At 38.2% G+C, this 23,275-nt stretch overlaps 1 protein-coding gene across 4 annotated transcripts in view; it reads right to left on the bottom strand.

The window, feature by feature from the left end:
• ADCY2 (adenylate cyclase 2) overlaps positions 1-23,275 on the bottom strand; it is a 229,022-nt gene that overhangs the window by 68,710 nt on the left and 137,037 nt on the right. For all 4 annotated transcript variants that reach the window (XR_008464925.1, XM_054192034.1, XM_054192035.1 and 1 more), the window contains exons 5-12: positions 14,871-15,019; positions 13,550-13,661; positions 12,363-12,490; positions 6,506-6,664; positions 6,012-6,144; positions 5,514-5,690; positions 4,117-4,160; positions 1,312-1,392 (exon numbers count right to left, since the gene is read on the bottom strand). Coding sequence is in view for 3 of the 4 variants with exons in the window: in XM_054192034.1 (XP_054048009.1) it covers positions 1,312-1,392; positions 4,117-4,160; positions 5,514-5,690; positions 6,012-6,144; positions 6,506-6,664; positions 12,363-12,490; positions 13,550-13,661; positions 14,871-15,019 (983 nt within the window). In the remaining variant the exon portion in view is untranslated. The remainder of the gene's footprint in view (positions 1-1,311; positions 1,393-4,116; positions 4,161-5,513; positions 5,691-6,011; positions 6,145-6,505; positions 6,665-12,362; positions 12,491-13,549; positions 13,662-14,870; positions 15,020-23,275) is intronic.

The raw sequence follows: 23,275 nt of genomic DNA, 5'->3' as shown, positions 1-23,275 counted from the left end.
GTATTCTTTCTATGACTCGTAACTATCAACACTCCTTTCTATAAATAATAACTGAAAAATATTTTCCTAAAGCCAAGTAACTTTTAATAGGACTAACAGATGCAAAAAACCCATTGTGGCATATGAACATTTAATAATTAGGTGTAATATTCAGGTAATTAAGATTCAGAGTAACACATGTCGGGGGGGGAAACATGTAATTCATCACAGTTACTGTCCACATTTTTGAAGGGCAGTTCCCCTATTTCATCAGATAAATATAAGAAACCTGAACACTTATTTTGGACTGGTATTGAGTTTTGATATTGATTTGGATTCTCAGCCTGGAGAAGAGAAGGCTCTGGGGAGACCTTATAGCAGCCTTTCAGTACTTAAAGGGGACTTATAAGAAAGATGGGGACAGACTTTTTGGCAGGGCCTGTTGCGATAGGACAAGGGGTAATGGTTTTAAACTAAAAGAGGGTAGATTTAGACTAGATACATGGAAGAAATTTTTTACCATGAGGGTGGTGAAACACTGGAACAGGTTGCCCAGAGAGGTGGTGGAGGCCCCATCCCTGGTAACTTTCAAAGTCAGGCTGGATGGGGCTCTGAGCAACCTGATCTAGTTGAAGATGTCCCTGCTCATTGTAGGGGGGTTGGACTAAATGACATTTAACGGTCCCTTCCATGCCAAACTATTCTATGATTCTATGATTTTTCTCTCAGTCTTACCTATTCACCAGCAAATGGAGAACATCAGTAATGCCTCCAGCTCTTTCCATGACACAGAGGCAATACATGCCACGCTACCTCCCTAAAAGATTTCAATATGCCATCAAGCTCAGCCTTCTCTAAGAAATCGACCAACCATTTGAAAAAAAGAGATATTAAACTATGGTTTTAGGGAAAGTTGCTAATTCTGAGGAGATGTTTCTGTGACAATTGCGAGCATCAATTTTCACATCATTCTGATTCCCAAGCCGGTTATTTCTTGTGTCTTCTCTGCTCTCAGATGAGATAATTCTGTAGATTCATGGCTATGAATGCACAGATACGAACAGTTACAGAACAAAACTCCCTCTGCCATGAAGATCAAGATAAGCGAAAACCTCTGTCACACCATGATTCACAGGCACTGTCTTATCCCATATAGTAGAAAATTTTACTATACAGCCTATCTTCAAAATGTGCAGTTTCCTATACCAGTATTAGTGACACTTTTACTGTTTTCGGACTTCTGTGTGCATGTGACAGTGAGAAATAGTAAATCCTCGGTTTCAGATTTATGTCAAAGTTGAAGGAAGGAGACGACAGAGGATAAAAACGTACTTTTGGGCGTTGATTCCATCAATGGCCTGGATCATTCTCTCATTCAGTTCCTCCTCAAACCTTCTTTTCTGTGATTTTGTTCTGAAATGAAAAATGTGGAAAGATACTTTGGAAAATCATAACATTGTTAATAAACATTAACTTCAAAGAATGAGGTGATAGCTGGCATAAACTTCAGGGGATAATAACATTTTTTTAATATTTATGCTGCAATCGCAGCTATAGGCTTCAGGCACACTGAGCCTCATAACAAGCTCTTAACAAAACCAGCATAAGCTACAGAGTATGACACACACGCGCGCGCACACGCAAAATCTAGAGTTTAGCTATTAGGGAGCACTAAAAAAACAAACACACAAAAATATTTTTAAAAAAACCAAACCAAGGGAGTTCAAGAGATTTTGGTTGAATGAAAGTCTTCCATAGCGTTACAAATTCATGAAAAAGAATGGGAATATGTTCAAATTCATAAAATGTTCCTGTTTCTTGTAGTTATTTTTAAAAATCCTTGTCAGAATTGTATGATGAGCAATAATGTGCTAGTGCACTAAGGCATAATAAGTATTATCTACTGAAAGCCTGCTAACTCTTCTTTTCTTGGAAATATTTCATTATTTTTAATAAGAAAAACTGAGCACCAAGTCTGAAATAGTTTCAAATATATCCCACATTTCTCTTTTTGCAACTTGTAACACAACTGGAATGAAAAAAAAGGATCTTTTATTTTCCCTGGACTCAGCATGAACGCAACAGAGGATCGTCAGAATGGGTTTGTCTTTGCTACCATCTGTTACTGCAAACACCATCAGTCTGTTCAGCAGTTGCGCTCTCCTTAAAAAAGGGGTATTTCAAATATTGCCAGATTATGTGTCTGCCTCTTGAAAACTTAAATCCAATGTTAACTTAATAACAGTGTTTTGTGAGAAGTCAACAGTCAGATCTGAAATTTGACTCTTTGCCTAGCAAAATTTTCTTAACCTACAAAATGAACCATGTCAAAGGTAACACGGATTGTCTTCAAAATCAAGTTTTTGGGTTATTTCCCCAAATTTGACAACCTGTTGCAGGATTCAAATTCATACAGAAATTATAGTAGTGTACTTACAGTAACTTTAAACAACCCAACTGATTTAATGCTCATTTAATACTATAGAATTTAGGTAAGAAAGTGTTTACAACTTATTTTTCACATATGAAACAATCTGCCTGGGAGAAATAACTAAACTGATGAGGAGACATTATCTAATCACAATCCTCTTGGCAGATCCCTAACAACACAAGACTACCGCGTAACTGGATAAGAGCTAAGACTGCCACAAACAGAAGCCCACAGTCAGGCTTCAAAACCCACACTTTCATATCCTAATAAAATACTGTTTTTCAAAGTGCTTATTATCATTTCAGCTCTCTCCTGTGGGAATGACTAACTAGCTTAACTAGAATCCTAGTTATATGCCTCACTATGGACATTAGACTCCAGTAACGTTTCCTAGAAACTCCTTCCATAATATGGTATCAAGACACATGGTAACATTTGTACCTTTTAGATCAAGTTTGGAGTGGAATTTAGAAATACAAAAGTAAGACCATCTCAGACTTTTAAAGCATTTCATTATGTGCAAATATCACAGTCCAATGATTTTTATTTTTGCCATAAGGCTGACAGAAGTCCTTTTGAGATACTGTCCAAAAGTAAACGTTAAGTTTTAAAATCAGAGACTGTTTTTATTAATATCATGCATATTCAACGTGTTCATCTTCTGGAATTTAGTGATATTTTAGGTAATTGCATAGCTCTCCAGTGACCTGTGATTTCTTGGGGACACGTTTACCAAGCAGAGAGATGGGGAAGGAACAGACAGAATGACCTGTTTGCATAACCAAAGACAATAAAAATACAAATTTTTAAAGGGTTCTTTCAAAATATTTTATGGCATTTATGATGCTACTTATAATTTGGCAAGAAAGACATTATTTGAAGTGTTACCAGGTTATTAAAATAAAAATTAAGCATTCCAGGTTTCTGAGAGTGCTAAGCTTGTTTTTTAAATAGATGTCATTCTTTTCTTGATTTTGAAAGTCTGGGTGTTTTTAAGGAAGTGATCAGTTCAATCCTGTTTCCATTTCTCACTGTCTTACCTTAGTCATTGAAGTACCAAGCAGCAGAATGAAAACTTAACGCTACTGTCAGTTTGCAAACATTTTGTGTAGCAGGAGCACCACAGGAAGACCACAAAATACCTTTTGAATGTTTACTATTGCAAATATACTACAGACTTTGAAATAATAAAACACAATTCAAATGCAAAGCAATTAACAAAATAATTAACAAAAATAATAAATAACGAAAAATAATTAACAAAAATTTAGTCTCTTTTAGTGCATATTATTTGCTATTGTAACACAAATTATTAACTGCCCTTTCCATCTTCCCTTTTCTTACCCCTCTGCGCCTCCTCTCAGTTTTCCTGTGTGTAATTTTCTCCCCACTGACAGAGTAATTGGGTTGTTAGGAGAAACGAATAGTATCCCATTAACATACTTATACTAATTCAGAATAATGCTGATTGCTAGCAGGAACTGTAGTCACAATTCATAAGTAACATGTCTGCCAAATCTGCTTCCATCACCCTTCTCTATGTAAGAGGTATGAGCTGAAAAAATAGTTTGAGTGAGAAATGGCCCTCAATATTTGAAAGCATGCCTTATATATATTTTTATATATATATATATATGCATGCATATGAATGTATATGTATTTATATGGACTTTATATGAGTAAGTGCTTTTTAAAAATTATTTTACCTCTCTCTGCAGCGCTGAAAATGATACTGCCCCATGGGAACATCCTAAAAAACAAAAGAAAATACCTATGAACTATAATAGACTTTGACAACATGAAGTCTCTTTAAAATTAGCGTTGAAAACAGAATCAAATGAGAAGAGTTTCCAATGCAAATACTTTTAGCATTACATTAAAACTGTTTAAAAGAAAAATCTAGCCAAGAGCGAAGATGGAGTGACCTGGAGACAAACTGATCTGTCATTATAAACACTAAATGACTAATACGACAGTCTGAATCCAAAAATGTTTTGCTTTACTAGAAAGTCACTGCTTCAAAGTCACCACTGTTTTAATGTAGCCCAAACTCCTGCCAGCTTCAGCAAAAAACAATGTTAAATGTTTTTGAAAAAAACAGACCTGAGTGGCCAAATACAGCCAATGGTTATTATTTTTTGAACACATTTATTTTTATTGATAAGCAACAGCAGCCATCACAACCACATTTATTTTGTGATTAATAGTGATGGCTGGGTACTTTCTATAACGAACATGTCACAATCCACATTCTGATGCACCGCATTTATTGAACAAGATGGGTTAGGTGGCTCACTCCTGTGTATGTATGTATATGTAACAGGAACAAAACTGAATGCCAATGTTGAAAACTATTAGAATTTACCTTTACGTTTGCACTTTCTAGAAGTAGAAGATAATGCAACTTACAAGCTTTGGACTGACAGCGCGTCTTACTGACAGCAGTAAAATAGTGTTAGCAATGTTAAAAAGAAACCTTTTCTGTTCAGAGATGTAACGTTGCACTATAGCACTCTGCAACTCAGGCCATCAGCCGCTGCTGACGAGTGGTTAGTGCACCTTCAAAAAGTAGGTGTTACAGTGAGTACAGTTTTGGTTTCCAGAGAACGCTTGGAATAAAGTCCACTCCAGGTACCACAGGGATATTCTAGCTTCACAGGTTTTGTTCCAGGTTTGGCTGTGTTCCAAACAGAGAATGTGGCTAAATAGCCAATAAATCTCAGGGAACATTTCTGCATCAAAAGCGTTCCTTCCCAAAGGTGTTGCACTCTGGCTTCGTGTTCAAAATATCTTTCCACAAGGTGAACAGCAGCCACTCTAAATGCTGTGACTGGGGCACAAGCTCAGAGGGTGGAACTGTGTATTTTAGTAAGTACGCTGGATTCCTCATAATTCAGAGATGCAATTATAGCAAGACATGGGTCCTTAGAGTCCAATTCAAAGCTCACATGCCAATGGAAAAGCTCACAGCAATTTCACTGGGTTCACTGCCCTGTACAAACGTGTGTATCTTCTATCAGAAACAACCAGGTATTTACCAGTGAGCACCTTTTTCCTTTCAAATATTGCTAAATTGTATGAAATGACATAAGTAGGCCCCTACTGTTGTGCTAATCTTGCCGTTTTCAGTGGTCATGCTGTCCCTGTGGTGCAAGTGTGCAAATGGCTTGGCCGCTCCCCAAGATTCCAGGTACCGGGTCATGCGGACAGAAGCTCTCATTTTGGCTCCATCAAGAGTATGTCGAGGTCTAATGTGGTGCTGAGGGCTTCGCTTCTCTCCCTGGTTGACAGAGAATAAAAGGTGGTATCAGCCTCGGTGTTCATTACCTTTTGAAGCAGTAACGCATCATCTGGTGCCACATGGTTAGGAACTTAAAAATGGAGAGATGCTAAGAACCTGAAAGTCTTAATGATATTGCTGGGAAATATCAGAGACTTATTTCTGAAGAGCGGGAAAGATTTGCAATGCAAACATTATGTATTTGTAGGAATCAGTAATAGCTCTGATCAATATCTTATGGTAGTGAATTATTCAATAAAGAGATTAGTGGTCCTGCTCAAAAATAACTATGACCGGCCACAAAATAAAAGTACTACTAACCTTAGGATTGATTACAAAGTAAGTCTTAACATTATGCTCTTTCAGATATGGGTCCCTCACATCTCCATCCCCATCTTCCACTTTGTAAGCTCCATTCAAATGTGCCAAGGTGACTGAGGTGATGTGAACACGGCTGAAATTATATTTTAAAAGAATGACAGAATCACAAATACCGATCAAAAGCATAATTTGAACCTGATTAACCTTTTCTACTAGCTTTTGGATATACTTTTCATATGCTGCTCACTTCATTTACAGTCCCTCTAATCTCATTTTTAGAAGTTCTCATGGGCATAAATCTAAAGGTTTCCATCCACAAAAAAATACTCTTTAAATCACAGGAAATTCTGAATGCCCTTTTCTTTTTCTAAAGACATTGCTAAGAATTAGTTCAGGCTTCTCCATGAAGGCTGATGGCTGAAGACATGGTACCTATGCAGTTCTCCATGGTACAAAAGTCGGTGTGTTCAAAGGTTAACAGAGAAGCCTCTTACCCTGGGACTCCTCCAGCTTCCATGTGATTTGCCAGAGTAACATCGTGTGACCATACATCGTACTGCCACTTCTGTAGCCCAATAACGCCACAAAGCACGTTCCCAGAGTGCACTCCTACACGCATATTAATGTCAACTCCAGTTGCATCTCTCACTTTCCTGTAGTTGAGAAGAAAATCTGTGTTAATATACATAATAGGGCCTTTGTTTTCTTTTAACTTACCAGACAAATTAGCAGTAACAACAGTGATAGCACTTATTTCTTTTTAGCATTGCCTCCATTCTTTTTATGCTAGGATTATTTTTCTGTATTACCTTTACTATTATCTGTATTTGCAACTATTTGTAGTAAATATTAATTCTGAAGTCCATGTCTGAAGTCCCTTTTATACTCTTCTGAAATTATTTCAGAGGGCTGAACTAAATAGCGGAAATGTTCAGTCTCACGGTAGAACCTAGGGACTGTTTTTGTTCTACAGACAGCCTTTGGTGTGGCTTTTAATGTAATGACAGTCCAACAAACATATTTTGGAGATCTGGAACTACTGTTATGCACCCTTCCATCTGAAGACCCTAATATCTACATTGGAGACTTTTTTATATCTGTCTTCTGCCAGGTCCCAATCACTCTTGGATGCTTGTTTGCAAATGATTCTGCTCGGAGAGGAAGGAATGAAAACACAGGACCTCGTAATATTGTACAGTCTGGTGGCTCGTGCACTTTTTGGGGATATGGGCTCTGTGCCATTTAGACTGCGGAGAACACAGGCTCAACCGCCTTTCACGTGCTGGGTGAACTCTGCACCCACTAGATTGTTACACAAAGAATGAGAGGACTCCCTCACTGTGCAGACCACATCTAAACCTTTGACCTTTCCAGTGACTTTAGACAGAACTGAAGTACCTGTTAATCCCAACCCAAATCTCAGAAGAGCCCTACACATAAGGTAGGCATTAATCTTCTAAATCACAGGTGTGTGAGTAAAGTCAAACAGCCAGAACATTTTCAGATATATGTCATATGCATACCTAACTACATATCTAAAGAGTTATAAAATTAATTCAGATCTCTACAGGCTTAGGCAGTTCTAAGAAATGGGAAGATTGTAACTTAACTGTATTTACCTCAAACAAGGACATTATTTAAGCCCCAACTCAAAAAAACCCCAAACCCTAACCAGTAATAAGGAACATGTACATACATTTATCTTGATGGAGTTCAGGGTGTTAATGGAAGGAACTCCTATAGAGTAAGAAAGCCAAATGGCTCCTCTATGAGAGTCAGATTCTTAGTTCTAGCAATTTCATCAGTCTCAAGGATGAGAATCATCAGCTCTGTACCTTCTGAATTACAGAATTATACTGGCCTGCTTCTCTTCTTTTTTTGAAAGGGAACATAAAACTTAACTGGCTTAATTTGATATGGTAAATCCTATGTGTAAGCAGGAGTTCTCAAGTGTTTTTTTCTGGGAAATTAAAATAAGAGGAGTATGACTGAAAGAATTCTGTTAAACTGTGTTTTGAAGTTATTAAAAAGAAGAGAGGAGAAGTTTTTTAATTCCCTCAGTCTCTATCAAGTGTTTATTGACATCTCTTTTCACTTTGCCATTTTACACTGCTCCTGTGTAGCTGACACGCTTGAAAATGAACTGCTTGTAAATGTTCTTTGTAAGCAGTCGGCAAATGACAAACACCACTTTGCTCTTCACAAGGCATATGATACAAACTTGACACTTTGCTTTAAAAAAAAAAAACGTGGTTTAAAAAAACTAGGCAAAGTGGAAGAGGAACATTTATCCTCTAGGAGTGCTTGTGGAAAGGCTGCGCTGCTATATTCTGCAAAGCAAGCCATAAAGTCTGCTTCATAATAAGCTCTCAGGAGTTAAGGAGGGGAGCAAGCAGAATAGCAGAGTATGTTCCAGAACTGAATCTTCTCTTCTGTCTCACAAATTAAAGAAACTACAGAAGATTTTAAATTAGAAGTGTTACTCTGGACCAAATTAGGGTTTACTACTTCTTCTCTCCTGTGCTGTCTGAACAATTGCTATGATGATACAGGCACTGAATGCGTCTAAGAATGTAGCCTATCACATCCCCATAGGACACTTGCCTTACCTACACAAGTATATCTGAAACTTCCCACTATTATTTAATTTTCTGCTCACACGGTCTCTCTGGTCTCCCTCAGCACACCACAGTCAGTGTGTCCCATCCTGCCTGGGCAGTCAAAATACTCATCAAGACTGTATTTTTCCTACTGCAGCCTTAAATCTGAGTTTGTAAGGATTCTATGTTTTTCACCAGCATGGCTAGCTTGCTTGTAGCAACTTTACTCCACACAAGGAAGAGTTCAGATCAGTAGGAAAGCATCTACTCTGTTTATCCGAGCTTTATTCACTGGTAATTTGTGACTAATGTATCTAAGACTCACCTAGTCCTGTCTTATGCACTTTTAACACATTCAGTGAGCCTCGAGCACTTAGTTCCCTGCAAACTGCCAGCTTTAAAAGCATGGTTCCATTTTGGATCAGACCTGTAGGAATGAAATCATACCTAAAAAAAAAATTATTTTCTTCTGTATCTAGCTTTCAAATTGGTATAACCATCTCATCCACCAGTTTCTTTCACTCTCCTCTGAAATGGAACTCATTTCACGCTACCAAACCAAAGAGAGCCTTTGAGAATGTGTGGCTGAGAAATATGTAAATTAGGAAGTCACCAGACAGACAGGGGTGGAGTTTAGCCTGAAAGAAAACAGCACATATATTCATACACAAATATATTTTGCCTTAGCAGATAAGCTTTAGCCTTAGAGTGCTCAGTTAAGGTGACGAGCTCTCAACATCCCAGGCAGCAGTGGCATCTATGGTTTGATGAGGTGAGCATCCCACTGCTGGGCAAGCAGGCTGCGGACTATAAGAAACATTGGATTTGTTCCAACAGAGAGCAGAGAAGCAAAGGAATTAATCAACGGGACTACTAACATGTTTAAATGGAAACAACCTGTAGCGTAGTGAGGCTCAATTGCTCAAAACGGAGCTACACATCATTAAGAAACAAGACTGAATACGGCTTTGTACTACGGATCACCCGGCAATTTGGTAGAATTCCTCTTTTTTGCTTCAAAGAGAACAGGAACTAAAACCATATTCAGGTGATAAAATCTATACAGAACTTTTAATCTAAACAGCAAACTGCTTTATTTCAGTAATTTAGGCCCTGAGGTGTCAGCTTGCACTTCAGTGACTGAATATAATAAAAACCCAGATCTGCCAAAAAAGATATTTTAGACAGAGTGAGCCAAACATATATTGAGTGACACACTTCCAACAGCAAGAGTTTTACTACTTCTAGTTTTACAGGCCACAGAAGTATTTCAGAAGATGCTTCCACACAGAGATGTAGCAATCACACAACAAAGTATGGAATTGATTAATAATAAGAAATTTTTATTCACCTGCAGGCTGCAACACTTGACACAATACTTTGGAAGCATTTGAAAACACAGGGTACAGATTCCTCCCTTCTTACAGAGATGTAAACAGGTTGTGATAACCAGGCGTCTGTCTACAGGAGTGTCGTGGATTCTGACTACAGTAATAAAGTCAGATTGGAATGTGCTATACAACTTAAAGATAATTTTCTAGTCTATAAAGCTGCTATTACCAAGGAGGACCTTATCAGCCTGCATTAACAATGAACATACTTGATAGCAGCTTGAGCAGAAAGTTATTTCAAAGAAAATTGGGAAGTTCTGAAGTGTGAGGAACAGACAGATTGCTCTCTGAGCTCAAGTAAAGCATTGCATTGTGATGTGTAAAATTATACTTTCAGTTCTTTGTGAAGGGCAATTTATGGCCTGAGCTTAGCATTGTTTTTCCACCAGCCTCTCACCTTCTATACTTTTTTCTCTTAAGTAAAAAAGCAACAGGTTGACCAGGAACTCTATGCAAATGCTTTTAACTCACGTGTATCACACAGCACACAGATCTTTTGAAATGTAAACCAGAAAACTCATTTTCACTGAACAGCTGGGGAAAAAAAACCAACATTTTTAAGCCAATCAAGGTGGGGAGTCAGAACTTTGGGCCAGGTACTCTTTTACCTACTGCTCTACTGAAGGGGTATTAGCTTTAGTTCCTAATATGCTAGAGAAGCAACTGATTTAATTATAATATTGTTCCCGTATATCTAAATGAAAAAGAGAAAGCATCCAGTGAGAGCAACTGAGGAAACAACAAAATCTGTAGATTTTAATGCTTGGCAAGGAGAAGTACTCCAAGTACCAATTAAAAAAATATATTTCTTTAGACACAATGTAAGGTACAACCATATCTGAATGAAGAAATAACATTTCAGAAATTGCAGCAACCCGATTGCTGTACTGAGGTTAGTTTTGCAAAAGGTCCCTAAAGCAAGGAGATCAAAATCCTAGTTTCCACAAATACTACACCTTTTCAATGAATACTTAGAAGGAAAAGAACCAAATTTGCATTAGTCAACCTATCCATACAGTAATTACCCTGAATCGACCAGGCATCTGAAAGCCAAAACCCTTAAGGATTAGAGGAATCACTTTTGTATGTCTGTTTAGTTAATTGTTGAGACAACACTCTTCAACATGGCTATCCATTTCATGATGAGGTGCACACCACACATATACCTCACAAGGATGAGGTAATTTCTTAAATACCTTGTTCTGTTTTCTGTTTCAAAGACAGAACAAGCACAAAGGTTATGGGAAAGAAATAAGGCACAAAAACATTAACTCACAAATCCAAAATACTGCTGATAAGCACAAAATTCGCAATGGTGCCCTAAAGCGTTAACTGACAAAACTTTTTAGAAAGCCATCACCTAAAAAACAAATTACAGAAAAAGTGAAACTAAACCTAAACCCAGGGTCTAGTAAAGACATGCAAATTTTATTGCTTATTTAACAACATGGAAAGTAGGCTTCTCAGCCCAGGAATCTGTTAGAAATTTCTTTGGTAGACATCTCAGTATCACTCCAGAGGCTCAGGGGTGGAGGCATCTTAATTGTGGTAATTGCTCCTGACCACCACTGAACTCCAAACTCAGCCGGAGGCAGGAGCTCTGGCCTCTCACAGAGCCGTTTGACAGCAGTGGGTCAAAGTGGGTGGCAGCATCATGATTCTGCAAAAAGCAAAGCTTCCCAAGTCCTAAGTGATGTGTATTGGGATATTTACCATCTCATAATCATAGAATCACAGAATAGCTGAGGTCAGAAGGGACCTATGGACACTGTCTAGTCCAACTCCTGCTCAAAACAGGGCCAGCTAGAGCAGGTTGCTTAGGGCTGTAACAGTTGGATTTTGAGTATCTCCAAGGCTGGAAACTCCACAATCTCCCTGGTCAACCTGCGCCAGTACTCAATCACCCTCTCGGTGAAAAAGTATTTCCTGATATTCAGAGGGAACCCACCATGTTTCAGTTTGTGCCCATTGTCTCTTGTACTGTCACTGGGCATCACTAGAAAAGAGCCTGGCTCCATCTTCTTTGCACCCTCCCTTCAGATACTTAAATGCATTGATGAGATTTCCCCCCTCAGTCTTGTCTTCTCCAGGTTGAACAGTCCCAGCTCTCTAAGCCTTTCCTCATATGAGTGATGCTCCAGCCCCTTAATCATCTTCATGGTGTAGTGACAAGATAGCCTGTCGCCAGCCCAACATCTTAAAACATTTCTTTGCTGAGGCTGAGATCAAGATTACCATGCTGTACCTTGTAGTGAAACACAGCAGCTACTGCAGGTCTGAATGTTTCACCCAGCAGCACAGCTACAGATAGAAGACACAGACTTTTGACTGTTGAATATTTAGCAGAGTTCAGCACTTACTTAATTGCTTCACACATGTCCAGTCCCATTTTCACACAATTCTTGGCATGATTTTGGAGAGATATAGGTAGTCCAGAAACACAGTAATAGCAGTCACCTAGGATTTTAATTCTCATACATTCATTTTCCTGGAGGAAAAAGCAAGGTCAGATGGTCACTTTCAACTTGAATTACATAAATGAAGGATTACTGTTACAAAGACTGACTTAAATGATATTATCAAAATCATTCTATTTAAGCTTGTTTCAGTGGAGAAGAATTTGGCTTGCTAAAAAAGAAGTGCTGTCAGAGAGTTTTGTATGGATGATTCCTCCATCTGTTATGGTCCTTAATGGGCAAAATCAGGAAGTCAGTTCACTGCAAAACATATATTTGCAGTGTTGTTCACACCTTAGACTAAAGAATTGAGCCAAAGTATCATGTACTCAATCTAAAGAAAGTCTTTTTATTTGAAATATGAAATCAAAGACCTAGCCTTCCACATTTACATCTTTGAAGATGTGCTACGCAGTATTTCCTGAAACTAGCAATCATAATCTTATTTATATCTTTTGTACTCTAAGGCAATATAAAGATTTTATTATTTTTTTAACCAATAATGGACAATAGGTTTTGAACAAATTTTTATTTGTACAAATTTTTTATTTGTTTTAGTGTTTATGATTTCAGCTTAACACAAAGCATGAAGACTGATGTAATTTTTATAAAAAATGACACCTAAATAAACAGAAGAAAGTCTGATTATATTTGAATCTTGAATAATCAAGAGGTTGCGGTCAGTAATTAAAATTGCTTCGATTAACATTGTCTTCCTTGTCTTCTAGTCTCTAAAATGCTTTTCCAGAGATCAGAAAACTGACTGTATCAGTTTTCTATCTGGAGTTTCTTAATCCTTGTTATTGTAAAAGGTCTATTTAAAGAGGTGTTCACCTTCCATTAAGCTTTATAGGGCTCCATGAGCTGTCTCTATTGGTCCTATTAGAGAGTGCTATCTTGGGTTTCACAGATTGTCACACTGGCAGAAATACACGGCTGCACTCGGAGCCAGATTTTTTTCTTCACACATTTCAAGTCTAACCTTCCTGCCAAAGCCTCAGAAATGCTGCCTGAATGCGGAAGGGTCCCCAAGAAGAAAAAATGTTTTACAGATGACTTATTTAAACAGTACCAGCCCAGTAGAAACCCACCTTTGCAATCTGATCAAACTTGCCAAACAGCTCATTTAGCATGTGCACCAGTTCCCCTGGCGAGCAGTCACTGGCCAGGCGCGTGAATCCCACGATATCAGCATACAGGATGCTACAATAGAAATGAACAGCAGCTTGGTCACAGTTTCCTTGCACAGAAATCACGTTTGTCAATCAACAGCAAAACCTGAAAGCAGGCATTCTGGACTTCACAGAGATGTGCTCGTACCCCAGACAGCCACTGCCAAATATAGAACAATAAATATATTTGTAGGTAAATCTATATTTACCTTTATAGGCATTATGTTTATAGGCAATATATACCTATAGTTACCTTTATAGGTATTACCTTCACAGGTATTACCCTTATAGATATACCTATATTTATAGGTATTTATAGGCATTCTATACCTATATTTGTTACAGTGTATTCGAAAAATAGAAAGCTTTTTCCTGCTCACAAACTGGCAACGTATAATGGCAATTATTTCAATAAACATGTTTGTTATCAGAAATTGTTTAATAACTTTCTGGCATTGTAGACATTTTCTGGCTAAATTTACCTGTTAATGATATGCAGCATGGAAGTCTTTGTTCACTTGTTACTCGGACTATTAAATTCAAGCTTGATTGCTAAGATATACAAGTAATACACTATGTTTCCATTCACCACTTGACCAATTCATGGAATCAGCATAAGGAAAAAGTATTTCTGCTAACAAGTGAAAATGAACTTCCTCAAAAGTCCTGCGATACTTACTTCAAAAATGTAATTTCTAAGAATATCATTCAAATTAACTTGTCCAATCAAAATAACAGGCAAAACAACTGGTAAAGATGAAAGAATATTTGAAATAAATGGTGAATTATTTTTTTAACTTCCAGAAATTTATGATTAATAAATAATCAGCAGCAGAATATTTTATCTCAGGTATTGTGTAAAATACATATGTGATACAGCTGCCTCTATTTACATTTTACAAAACCTGAGAAATTGCTTCAGTTAAGAAAATTACAAATTCAGAATAATATAACTGACATCAATTACAATTTTGACTAGTATAGATGAAAGTAGGATTTGGTACTTTAACCTGAAAAATCAATAAATTATGCAGAAAGCCTACGAATGCGTGGCTTTTTCTAATCAACTTTTTGTACTATCAATCAGCTTTATTTCTCTTCTGGATCACAGAACTGTTAGCTTTTGATCAAATCAATGTATACTAAACATTAAGTTGTTGAAAAACATTTATTTTCTTAATTGCTCTCTTAACGCTTTCTTTTCAAAATTTTTATGAAGGTTGTTGATAGACTTTATTACCTTACATTGGTGTGCCTTTTGACATACAAATTGTGGAAGTTGTTGGTGTTTTCCAGCTGGCCTGCCTTGGGACCTTGTAACCGCTGAATGATCTCTGCTTTCATTTCCATGGCAATGTGAGCAGGCAGCAAAGAAAGTAGAAGACGCTCCTACAGTTTAAAACAAAATGTCCGCAATTTCTTTAAAAAGAACAAAATCAGCACGGAAGCAACACTGTGCAAGGAATATGCAATTGTCAATATCCCGGAACATTTTGATGAAGCTTGTACGCAGGCATTTGCCTGGTATGGCCCCCAAAATTAGCCTGTTCCTTGAAGAACTTGACAGAGGCATACACACATTTCCAAGTAATATCTAACTTCTTCAAGGTTTTATGTATATTATAGAAAGCTTAATCTAAACATCTGAAGAAGTTATGTACAGTAATCTATTCAATAGCTGAGTAGGATGCAGGAAATACAGATTAGCAAATAAAGCAAAAGCTGCAAGGACTGTTCAGAGGACTTCACGGAAATGCAGTCCAATTCCGGCAAAAGTAGGAAAACTAATTTTTTTTAAAATGTATTTTAAATGTTTAGTCATCGTTTTAGCAGTTGCTAGACTGAAAATGAAAAGATAAAACCATAACACAGAACATATTGAACATGTTGGACTTTTGCGGACTATTTTGATATGTATTCTGCCTTTACTTCAATATGGCATTTGGCAAACTAATGTTTTTTGAAAATAATAATCTAAAAGGAAATTGAATTTTTTAAAAAAACCTGACATATTTTTCCTTATCTTTTGTTGGTGTTATAGTCATGGTCTTCTCCTTGTGAAGCTCTCCTACGTTTTAATTTTTTTTACATTTTAATTTTGCCCATTTTACCTGTGACAGCTTGTCATTGACTTCCTACTTCTCTGGAAAACTGAACCAACAAAGAAATAGCTAGAACTCTGCAAAAAAAAACCCTTCTAACCTTCCTAATTTGATCATACACCTCCTAAAAACTAAACAGGAATTTCCCATTTTCTTGAAGGCAGAAAGAAGAGACTAATTGCTAGGCAGAAAAACCAGAAACCTAAACCAGTGAGGAGGGAGGAGGCAGCTGTAAAAACCCATGATGGAGTCAGAGAGAGAAATAGCTAGGCCAGAAAAGATGAAGATCTCAAAATGTGCCTATTCTGCAGATGTTACTCACAGTAATGCGTTCTCTTTAATTCACAATGTGTATTTTTGCAGAGTTTGCAGTTCTATTAATGAAGGTACCAGAAGAAGTGTAACCATTAATCCAATGCTCTGCCTTGGATAATTATTCCTATTCAGGTCTAATGACCTTGAGTAGACTGTGACAATAACAGGGATACAGACTCTGTGATATTTACAGCTACCTTGGCTATCTATCTCTGTAATGTATAATGAAGACTTCCCATTCCACAGCATTTGTGTACCTGCAAACACAGCATTAACGTACGCGGGGCACTATGAGACTGATCCTGCGCACACTTTGTAAAAAAACTCTATTTCAATGCATCAAGACGGAATCTTGCTTTGTTGCTAAGTAATATTGAACTAATAATTTTCTTTCTTTTTCTTCTTTTCACTTTGGTGAGATCTAAAAATAATTTTGATTCACATATGTATAGACTGCTCTTTATTTTGCAAAATAAGGCATATCACATAAACAGTTCGACAGGTCATGAAGTAAATGTTCAAGATAACGCGTATCTGTCTCTAGCCTGACTAAAGAAGAGAAGAATAAAATAAAAGATGTACTGCTTTCCTACTGCTAGGATCCCAGATTTGACACATTGTAACTGAGAAGAATATATACAATGGACTTTTCATCAAAATGTTGATGTGGCTTTATTTCTTAAATGCAAGATTAATTTAGTATGTTTAGGCATTTTAGCAAGTACACGACCAAGAAGCCAATGTCTTTTCATTTCTAATGTAAGTCCACTGGTCCTTGGTGGAAGTATTTTGCTAATTTATAAGGAACGCCTGCAAAAACAATGGATTTTTTTCCGTAATGAAAGCTTACTCTTGCAAGTTGCTGTTTATCTAACAGCATAAGAATGTTTTCCTTCCTCCATTTCCACAGTACAAAAGAGAAGGTGACAACCAGAGGTGGCTTTAGAGAACTCCAATTGCTGAAGCCCACTGCAAAGCTCAAGTACACCTAAATGCTTCAGCCACCCTCTCTATCACACTGGCTGCGAATGCTCACATGTCAATCCTGAAGTCACCGCTTGTGGGATAATGTGTTATCCAGTCACATATTACATTTCACCAGATTGTTGATTTGGGTTTCTTTCACTAAAAGACAACTGTGAAAGAAGCTGAATTTCAACTACTTATGAAGACCATGGCTGGGCTGGTCAGATAGCCAAATACAAAATGGTTACAAATACATTGTTCCCTCTCTTTCTGCTGAAAAATCCTAAGAAATCCAAAGCATTTAAGAACACCTCTTCCTTCATATTTTGTCATCTCTGGTGGCTGAAAAGGGCATAGCAGAAGGATCAAAACCAATTACTAATCAGATTGTAGTGTCTGATGTTGTGCACTGAAATTTTTGCAGACTGGATCAGTGTGAGGAACACAGCAAATCAAGACTGCTGGTTATGATGGCTTTTTATTTGATAATACATTCTGTACTATTATCTCAAAGAGATATAAAATCCGTACATCAAAACCTAGGTGAACTGACACACAAAACACTGACTTTGAGACAAAACACTTGCCTATTTGTAGTAGACAGAGAAGCCACTCTCAGAGCTAAAGTCTGTAAGAAAAAAGCCAAAGTAATTCTGAATGCAGGTCAAGACGCAGCATTTAAAAGTCTTCAGACTAAAAATAACAGTACCTGCTTCTGATGAAAGAGAAACTGCTGTGCGATTGAAATAATGAAAATCCCCTCGCAAATGTCTTTCCCTGAAATATTACCAACATGACCTTACAGCCCGTACATGTGATTCACGCAAGACTAATTAGTTCTTGACTGTCCATGTTCTCTGGCCTATGCTTTACCCTCACCACTCAAATCACTTGTAGCTGAGATTTTTTAAGTCCTAGAGCTAAAAGACAGGGCACACAACCCATACTGAATACAACGTTATAGTGTCTTTCAATACTGTAGGGTTAAGTACTTTCTCCCCAGAATTTGTCCATCTGGATCCTAGTAGATGGCTAGCAAGTAGTCATCCTCCCTCAAGTCTCTAACTGAGGATTTTCAGTGGTATCTGTCAAACTGTTACTTGAGTTCCTGCTCTCTCAAACTCTTACATCCAAGTTGATTTCCTTGTCAGAATTTTCCTTGCATTATGCAGATGACTTTAGCAGTCAATTCCCAGTTACTCCCCTAAAGCTTGATAAACTCTAGATATTTGTTCAGCTAGAGTAAGTTAGCATATCTCAGTTAAAGATCGTAGCACTACATCAGTTTTTGCAAGGTGGCAATTGCATTTGCAGTATCTTGCACAATGGAGGTCATGCTGTTGTTATGCAGTAAGCGAGCAAAATATCCTCGAATGCGTGGTACAGTACATTTTCTTAAGTGCATATTTCACAAATCAAGCTCTGCTTGTCCTGAGGCAATAATGCTTTATTTATTTGCTCATTCTTCTTTTGTTATGTAAAGTACCAATTCTGATTCAGTCATTTGTACAAGGCTACGTGACTATCAACTCTTTTCTTTACCGAAGTATAAATAATTCTAAGAATTTATAGATTTAAAGGCCAAATATTCCTCCATCTAGTCTGAATAATATAGACAACAGAATGTCATCATGGAGAAACAAAGGTATTCTGTTAGGGCTCACTACATAAAAATTAGCGTAGTGCCTTATTCTCAATGGAGAAAAACTGTTCTTCGAGGCAATTCACAGAATCTAACACTGAATACCCATAGGGGACAAGTGTCTCTCTCCCCTTCTCCCTCTTCGCTACTCCCCAACCCCGTCCTCCTTGTTTATGGAGGGAACTGCAGGTCAAAATTTTGGTCTAGTAAGCAAGAAATGTCCATCTTTGTTGTTGAGCTTCTGATGTTGAAAAAGCCTGCAGAAAAACTACATCTGTGTAGATCAGTGAAGTGATACAGGGACATTCTTGTCCCTGTAATCCCATATAGGGATAATTTTGTCCCTTATAATGTCATTTAGGGCACTGAATATTACATTCTACTTTTCTGTGGCCTGGGTTTTGTTTTCAGAATGCTGTGGCGTATATCTAATCAACTATTCAGCAAGTTTGACAAACCAGGTCAATAAGTCAGCAGTAAGAGCTCTAGAAGCAATTAGCCTATATGTGCATCCAGCTTCACAACACAGTTTACAAATAAATATGGATGAAATAAAAATTTCAGCTGCCCTTGAAATGTATCAAGAAATAACCTACAAGAAATAAATCTTGTGATTCCCGATCACACAATACTGAACCAGTGATATGGCTGACAGGGATGGTGATCAACAGGGTACCTGTTTGGCAAATTATGGTACTGTTTACTCAGATCTCATACACATTCTCTTAAATACACCTACTAGGAAAAACAGCTGTAGATTCTTTTTTTTTTTAAAGCTAACTTGGACTCCTAACTGGGGGTGGAGATTATTTTTAACAATTAGGCTCTATTATCCCCTTAAGTTTAGCCTATGTTAGTAACTTCCACCAGCCTGATTATTTGTACTGAGACCAATAAATGGCATTTTACTCATACACACAAATCTTCATTACACAGACATCAGGAGATGGAGAATTCATTAACTCCTTAGCTGTTTGTTCTAGTGGTTAATCAGCTGAACTGTTGAAAACTGTTAAAAATGTCTTCTGTATTTCTTACTTTGAAGTCTTGGTCCTGTTATATCTTTCTCAGCCTAAGAGTCCACACTCTTTTCCCTGTAAAGTTAAACACTGATCAGATAGCTTAATTTGCTTTTTGATCAGGTAAATAGACTTAGCACCACCAGAAGAGAGTGTATTTTCTACACTCTCTTCTCTAAACCCTCAACAACCTTCAAACAATTTTTGAAAGTTCATTTGACACAAATCTTGACACTGTGCTCCCGTATGCAAAGACACACACAGCCTCCTGCCCTACTCCCCTCAATATGTCCGTGACCTACACTGCACAACTTTCTGCTGTGACATCTCTGGAGTTCTCTGTCTGCTATGCCTCCAAAATATTTTACAAAGTTGCAGCCTTTCAGTTTTCCAGCTACGACCCTTACTCTTTGCTTTTAGAATTATGACTTTCCAGACAACATAAAGGTGCACCTTGTCTTGATGAATATAATTTATAAAGCATTCTGTATTACTGTATATCAGACTAATATTTGTCTTTTCTGCAAAAATGATTGTTTGTGATTGTCTTCAGGTATCTCTTAGATCATTACTAAAAAATACATACTAGCATAAAGAATGAGAACCGGATGAGAACCGGTTCCTGTAGAACACAACACACATGCCAATTCATTGAACACTGACAATTTCCAGTTACCCCACTCAAAATCCATTAGACTGTACTCTTTTGATGAGGAACAGTGTCAGAATTTTAATCAGGATTTCCAGTATCATTGCATCAGATATCTTACTGAAATCTACTGCTTTTGGAAAGTTACTTAATCCAAACCTGTTCCCTATTAAAAGGTGAAAAACATTTTTAGATTACTTGATTTCCTACAAAGTTGTTTAGTAGACCACTCTATTTCTTTCCAAATACAAACCCATCACAGCAGCATCTTTTATTTCATACAGATTGTTTACTCTTCCCATCTAATTACAGACCCTTCCTTTGTTAGGATGGCTTTTTTCCTGGAATACTTCCAAAATGTTGTCATTGGCCTTGACAAAAACAGGCAAGGAATTTTCCTGACATCTACAAGTCTCCTACATATCACAACTTTCGTGATATTGAACCATCTTTTTTACATATCTAACTGCTGCTTTTGCTTTCACCCGTGGCTTTAAGCCACAGCTGACATCTCTTCTGATGACGGAATTATGAACTCTTGTCTGTTCATTAACAGCTTCCTAAAGGGCTCCCCATTGATAGCAACATTCATCAATGGTTTTTGTTGTTTGGTTTTTTTCCTGTGGAAAACGAGTTTTTTTCAAGTCCCCAAGCATGGCACTGTAAGACTTTTTATCTTCCTGATCCTGTAGGTGAAATTTCAAGGCTGGCCACACCAGGAGCTGGTATCAAAACCAGAAAATCAAAACACACAAGTGTAATGAGAGCACCACCCTCTCAATCCCGGCTGCTTCACTGGCCCAGGGCTGCAAGCTCCCTCACGAAGATGTTTTGCAGAACATAAGATGTAGGTGCCTGGGAGCAGCGTGAGCTGTCGGCTCCATCAGGAACGGGAGCCCTGACTGGGGGCTGCCAGTGGGGCAGGGCCCAGCCCCACGGCCAGACATGGTCACCAGCCCAGCCCGTGGTGATGAGACACGTCCGTGGGGGATTCAGGACTGGGCAGGGCCAGGGAGGCCCAGAAAGTCAGTCGCAGGTTAAGGGTTGGGGCCGGGACCAGACCGAGGGGCCCATGGCCAGGCATGGTGGCAGTTTCATGGGAGCTGTAGCTGAGGCCAGGCCGAGTGGCAGAGCTGCACCTGGAAAGCAGCTCCCACCGGAGGGGCCAGACAGAGCTCAGCCCCCACTGAGGTCTCCCCACGGTGGCTCTGAGCCCCACCCAAGCCTCCAGGAGCGGGTGAGGTGTCTTCAGATAATTTTGTAATGGCAAACCATCCATGGCATGACTTGCTCACTTAGCAAGGATGGTACAACCGACTCAGGCTCTCAATAGAAATAGACCCATTGGTTTTCAGGCTAAATATGCACCACTCTGCACCCTCAGTGTCCCCAGCTCATTTGCTGCTGAGTAACTCTGCTAACATCCAGCTAGTTAACTTCATCTCCAAATAACACTACAGCTACCTAAAAGCATTGCTTTGCTGTAATGGTTTCAGCGTATGGGTCTGAAACCTTATTTAAATGCACAGGCTCACCATGTATTTGGCAAAGACAAATTCCTTCAAGGAACTGAGGGGATGCTTAATGTTTATGCATAGATTACAGTTTGCATATGCAGGCTGTCTATGACTAATTTGGCAAACGAGGTTCACTACACCTTCAGAATATGTGCCTATCTTGCGGCTGTTCAAGAGACGAGTCATCAAACAGCAAGACAATAGAGTAAAAACAGAACATAATGACATACACAGCCAGAGCTGCTTAATTAATTGACAGAATTTCAAGGTTTGTTTCAGTCTGATCCTGTTAACTTTTGCTTTAAGTTTTATATATCTCAAAACCACTGCAGAACAGACAGAAGCAGCGTTTTGCAAAGAATCTGTCTGATGAGATTAACATGGTTGTAACTATATCAGCCTTTAATAATGGTGAAGTATTACAGTGCTGGCATTTGCTCAATACAATTCTTTTAAACAATAAACTCTTTCACCCCAGTGCAGCTCATTTTCCAGTTTGATGAGAAGAGTTTTCTGTTATTTTTTTCACTAGAAATGAAGGAAACCATACATCCATGTCTTTTTCTTCTTCGAAACCATCCATGGGATGTGTCAGGGAAGATATTCAAGAGTACAGCTTGAAAGGTATCTATGCAGCCCTTTCCCCAAAGACACAGCTTTCCTGTTCAGCTGCCCAGCGTTGTGGTTGATAGCATCAAATCCAAAGCAAAACCAAAAGCATTTCCAAGGCACAGCACTGCACTTCAGTTAGAGGCTTATGTCTGAAGCACATTGACAGCAGAGCTCCTCCATGCTCTTCCAGCGTGAAACTGGTTGTTTTTACCTCGGACTTTGCCTGCTGATGTTTTAGCTATCTGCTTACAGAATACCAACTAAGCACGCAAGAATGGATTTCTTTCTGTATTTCTCTGGCAATTTTCCAATATTTTATCAGATACCACACAGCTACCACATATTTGTGTGATCAAATGTTAGTCATCACATTGAGGAAGCATCAAAACCAAAGAACAGTCACCCGACTTCACCTGTCAGGAGCTCGTAAACACTTCTAAATGGGGCAAACAAGAGTGGTCAGAAGCAGCGCCAGACAGCACTAAAAATGAATCAAAATTCTCAATCTCTGCGTTAAATTCGTCAAGAGTAGAGGTAGATAACCATCAGTTTGCCCCATATAACAGCATATCTAAATAGAGGGAGAAGTTTATTCAAGCAGCAGCTGATTGAAGAAATTTATTTCATCCATATGTAAATGAAAAGTGAACCTACAGTGAGGATCTGTCCCACTTCTTGTGAAACAGGGATGATAAATTTTAATGACGCAAGCTGTATATTTTAACACCTTTTTTTCTGAGCAGCAGTAAGCGTCACCATTCATTCAACAGCTCAATTCCTAGCCTTGAAGGCAGAGGAAGCTGACTCACCCTAGGTAGAAATC

Source organism: Rissa tridactyla, chromosome 2 (assembly GCF_028500815.1).
Source record: "Rissa tridactyla isolate bRisTri1 chromosome 2, bRisTri1.patW.cur.20221130, whole genome shotgun sequence".
Taxonomy (NCBI): Eukaryota; Metazoa; Chordata; class Aves; order Charadriiformes; family Laridae; genus Rissa; species Rissa tridactyla.
This window is presented reverse-complemented; position numbering and strand designations above follow the sequence as displayed.